The sequence below is a fragment of the Charadrius vociferus genome, unplaced genomic scaffold (genome assembly GCF_000708025.1).
Source record: "Charadrius vociferus isolate BGI_N301 unplaced genomic scaffold, ASM70802v2 scaffold172, whole genome shotgun sequence".
Classification (NCBI taxonomy): Eukaryota; Metazoa; Chordata; class Aves; order Charadriiformes; family Charadriidae; genus Charadrius; species Charadrius vociferus.
In genome coordinates this window covers 798,502-803,445 of record NW_009647217.1, presented here as the reverse complement: position 1 = coordinate 803,445, position 4,944 = coordinate 798,502, and the positions used below count along the sequence as shown (strand labels likewise).

General features: G+C 55.6%; 1 protein-coding gene across 1 annotated transcript in view; it reads left to right on the top strand.

The window, feature by feature from the left end:
• LOC104296106 (5-hydroxytryptamine receptor 3A-like) overlaps nucleotides 1-1,248 on the top strand; it is a 5,185-nt gene extending 3,937 nt beyond the window's left edge. The window contains exons 7-10 of the mRNA XM_009895938.1: nucleotides 1-129; nucleotides 391-601; nucleotides 780-1,013; nucleotides 1,187-1,248. The exon at nucleotides 1-129 is cut by the window's left edge and continues 4 nt beyond it. Of these exons, the coding sequence (XP_009894240.1) occupies nucleotides 1-129; nucleotides 391-601; nucleotides 780-1,013; nucleotides 1,187-1,248 (636 nt within the window). The remainder of the gene's footprint in view (nucleotides 130-390; nucleotides 602-779; nucleotides 1,014-1,186) is intronic.
• The last annotated feature ends 3,696 nt before the right edge of the window (nucleotides 1,249-4,944 follow it).

Sequence of the window (4,944 nt, the reverse complement as noted above, 5' to 3'; positions counted from 1 at the left end):
CCGGAGCTGGTCAAGTTCGACCGGAGCGTCTTCATGAACCAGGGCTGGTGGGAGCTGCTCTACGTCCTCAGCAGCTTCCAGGAGTTCAGCGTCAAGAGCAGCGACAGCTACGCCGAGATGAAGTTCTACGTAAGGTTCTTTGGCCACCGAGCTGTTCAGGAATGGGGCGCTGGGGAAGGGTCTTGCCCCGGCTCCTGTTCCTTGATCACTGCTGCTGCTCCCTGCCGCGGTGCTCCTGCCTGCGGGCAGGAGGCTCCCAGTGCGGAGCCCTTCTCCTCTGGCTCACCGTAGGGCGTCCCACCACCCTCGCCTGCCTTGGTGGAGAGCCGCACTAGCTCAAGCCCTGGTTTCTACCCTTCGCTGAGCCTTTCCTGTCTCTCTGTCCCTCAGGTAGTCATCCGGAGACGTCCCCTCTTCTACACCGTCAGCCTCCTGCTCCCCAGCATCTTCCTGATGCTTATGGACATTGTGGGCTTCTACCTCCCTCCCAATAGTGGCGAGAGGGTCTCTTTCAAGATCACCCTCCTGCTGGGCTACTCGGTTTTCCTCATCATCGTATCTGACACGCTGCCGGCTACTGCGGTTGGCACCCCCTTGATAGGTACAGCAGCACCACCTGCCTCGCTGACTGCTACAGCGGTGCTGGGCCCGGAGCAGCAGGAGCTGCTGCTCCATAGAGACCACGGGTGCCCTAGAGAGGCGGGCAGGGAGGACTGGCTCGGGACCATGCTCTGTGCGTGAGCCTTTGCAGGCTGCTCACCTGGCTGACATCTCCGCAGGCATCTACTTTGTGGTGTGTATGGCACTGCTCGTCATCAGCTTGACGGAGACCATCCTGATCGTGCGCCTGGTGCACAAGCAAGACCTGCAGCCCCACGTCCCCGAGTGGGTGAAGCGGCTGCTGCTGGAACGAGCCACCGTCCTGCTCTGCATCCGGGACAGGAAGAAGTTCAGCCAAAGCAGGACGCAGAGCTCGGACATCTCCAGGCAGGCGGAGAGCAACGACAGCACAGGTATGGGCTGCAGAGGGAGGTCCCACGGGAGCTGAAGTGGGCTGGGCCCCACGTAGCCGTCTATGTCGATGTAGCCCCAGTTTGCACGGTGATCCGGCTGCCTGGGTCACCTGCAGAAATCCCAGCTCCCCGTCCAAAGAGGTTTTTCACGCTTGCCTCTCTTGGTCGCGCAGCCAGGCTGAACCACTACAGCTGTGAGGACCCCCGGGACTGCGAGACGGCGGGCAGGACATAAATTATGAGTCCTGTTTTTTCATCCAATAATATCAATATAACAACAGCTTACTACCGCAATGGGCTGCCTGTCACAAAGTGATCCCACGTTGCAGCCAGATTCAGACTAGCCAGAGAAGGTCTAGAGGATCTAAACAAATCATCCTTGTTTAGAAATGTTTACATATTGGTTTAACATGGCTTGGTTTTATGGAACTATTACAATTTACTCATCAAATGTTGAAATAAGGTACCCAATTGAGCACTTTGCAGTTGATGTGCCGTAGTGTGACTTTAAGCACTTACCAACCATGTGTGTGTTGTTCATTTTTTGCCTGTTGCTGTCTTCTCTTGAGTATCAAGGAAGTTCATTTATAACGGTTCACACTCACTTTTACTCTGCAAAACACGTTCAAATTCGGCAGTAATCCAAAAGAAAAAGATGGAAATTTAATCTCCCTTTAGAATAAATTGTGCAGACTTTGCTGAAGTGATCTAAACCTGGAGGTAATGTGCTCGGTTCCTGTTCGCTTTGATTGCACATCACAACGGACCATTACCCTCACCTGGCTTTTTCCTGCAGCCTAACCTAAACAATTTTTTCAGTATCACTCCCCTCTTCTCCAACCACAAGCTCTTTGGCTGTTTGACGAGTCTTGGAGATGCTGGAAGCCTTGGTCCATGCACATGGAGGTACCTGTGGCATTGTCTTGTGATTGGCAGCTTTCTCATTGCCCCCGCTGCCTCCCCCCCCTCAACCCCCCAAGGGAGAGGCACGAGGCTGCCCCCGGACAGAGGTGGAAAGGACCGCTGGCTGCAGCCCAGAGCAGGCAGTGGAGCCCAAACTGCAAGGGGCAGAGCTGCCCAACGTGGTACCCACGCTCCTTTCAGAGCTGGTGGTGTCAGGGGGTCGTGACAACAAACACCAACGGTGTTTTTGGGGTGGTGCCCGGCCCTGCCATGCTTGCCCAAGACCCTGTAAAGGCACAGCCCACCCTTCACACCAGTAACATACCTGAGCAACCAGCACGGGCACCATCCTCAAAAGCGCCAGAGGTGACAGGAGGGCCCATCCCGTGCTCTAGGAGCATCGCTGCAGCCGGTCGGGCTGCGGGCGGTGGGGGAGAGGTGGGTGCTCATAGTCCAGCTCTCCTACATCCACCCCCAAGCAGACCGGCCCTGGGCCAAGGGCCCCGCTCCCTGTCCCGGAGCCGTCACCCACAGGAAAACTCCCCGCTGAGTGACAGGGGGGCTGAGGACGGGTGGAGGGGGCTCCTGCCAGCACCGGCCTGCGCTAATGCGCTGATGGTCTGTAAGTGGCTGCCTATTGATGAGGTGTCCAGTTAAAGAGTTCGCAAGACACTAAATCAGCCCATTGATCCTGCCGAGATCGATGGTGCTACAGACCTGATCACTGCAGCGGGCAATTAACACCCTCTGGAATGAGCCGCCTTCGTGTAACATCAAACGCTCCGACAGACAAATCCAATGGGCCCATTGACCCGGCTGCAAGATGCTGCCCAGCCCGCGCGCTCGAGGGGGCGGCAGGACCCCCGAGCCAGCCTCGCCATCCCTTCTCCCGCCCACTGGCACCCTGGACGCCCTCGGGACCCACTGTGAGATGCTCACCTGAGCCGCCACATCCCATGGACCATGGCGGTGGCCACGTGGTCCTCCATCCTCACCTGTGCTAGGAACCTGTCCCGCACTCGACCTAACCCCCTCGCACAGCTCAGTGGTCCTTTACCCCTGTAAGAAGCAGCTGCCCATGCTGGAGGAAGGATCCAGGTTCTCCCTTTGCCCTCTCTCTGCTTTGGGAAACGCTGCACACAGGAAAAAGTTCCAGGCATCTGTCCGAGAGGAGCCTGGATTTTCCTCTTTAAAAAAAAAAAAAAAAAAAAATCAATAAATCTGAATCTAATCTACTAATAAAGGTTTAATGAGGACATAATGTTGATGGAACAGAACATTGTTGCGGCATAATCGCTCCCAGCTGCTGCGTGAGTGCGCAGACAAAGGCCCGGTCCTACGACAATTTCCCCGTTGTGATAATAACGCCTTTGTACCGGGCCGAACGCCGGAGAGGGGCTTCACCCCCCTTCTGCCGGGGATGCTGCAGCCGGCAGGTTGCTCGCAGCAGGACCACCGCTGCTTGCCTGGGCCAGGACCAAAGTTCTCCTCTACTTGCCGCACGTCCTCATGGAGGACCTGTTGTCGGGGCGGGGACGGTGACCTCGGGGTGGGTTTGCAGCCCCCAAACCCACCGGGAAGCCTCAGGGCTTCTTTCAAAAGGCCTCAAAACTGAAAAACACCTTTTTTCATTCTCGGCAGCTCTGAAGTGCAAAAACAGCACCCGCCTGGCCCCGCCGCGGCGCGCCGTACAGTTTGCCGCAGCACAAAAGGAGTGCAGGCGCTGCTGTTAATGAAGTCTGTAAATAAATAAAGGAGGGCTTAAGCTTAGTGTACAGCAATCAGTCGAGAACTACAGGATAATTAACGCAGCGGGGGGCCAGACTACTCTGCAGTCAGGTTTAAATGAACGAGTTCACTTTCATTGAGGCAAACTTGCTCAGCTCCCTGGTGAGCCGCGCAGGCAGGCAGGCAGGCAGCCGCGCAGGCAGCGGTGCAGGCAGCGCGCTGTGGGACGGGGGATGCGGGTTTGCTCCCCGTCTGCGGGGTCGTTGGCATCCCAGGGGCACCGCCACCCATCGAGGCTGGGTTAGGGATGGGCCCCCCCCCCCCCTGGCCCTGGGGGAGCCGAGTGGGCGCCCCCAAACTCACCGCCGTGGGTCCCCCTGTGGTTGGCTCGCGCCGAGCCAGTGGGATGCATCCTTCCTCCTCCTCCTCCTCCTCCTCCCGGCAGGCACGGGCACAGGAACAGGAGACGGCAGGCCGAGACAACGGAATTAACTTTATTGGTTGTTTTTTGTTTTCTAACTGCAGATTCAAGGTATACAACTGAACATTGCTATTTTCCTTATGAGACTTATAAATAAAAATACAAAAAATGTTCACTACAAAAAAATCTACTGTTAGTAGGATGTAAAAAATATTCTCTTTGCTATAGAAGGCACGAACTTCACTTAGTGACACATGGAGAGAAAAAAACCTGCAGCAGTATATTCTTCTTTTTTTTTTTGTCTTTTTCTTTTTTTTTTTTTTCCTCTGTCAGAAACACTGAAGTCTTACAAAGAAATGCATCTGAATCTACACAGGACGAAGGCAGATGCGGAGAGCTGCAACTAGGAGACACCACAACTGGTTTTATTTATTTTTTTTTTTCTTTTTCTTTATTTTTCAGGAAACTTTTAGCTAACGGCATCTGTGGCTAGAGGACAGAGAGGACTGGCAAGCAGAACCGCAAGGGAGCGAACGGCGAGGGGAGAGGGAGAAAGTCGTACAAAAAATAGGAGCCGATAGATACTCTGAGAAAACCAAAGGGGAACTTGGGCACCTTCTGCGCCCGGGCTCAGAGAGGTGCTGAGGTAGACGGAACGAGGACAGCGACGGACCCCAACCACGAGCGGCAACACAGAGCAAGGGGACGGGCGGGCGGGCGCGCACGACACCGACGACAAGCCAGGGGAGAGGGAGCCCGGGCCCCGCGGGGCGCTTGGTCCTCACTGCTATGATACACATATATATACTTATATATATATGGAGGGGCGGCGGGGGCTGCGCCACGGCTCGCCACGCCACGGCAAACTGATGCGGGGAT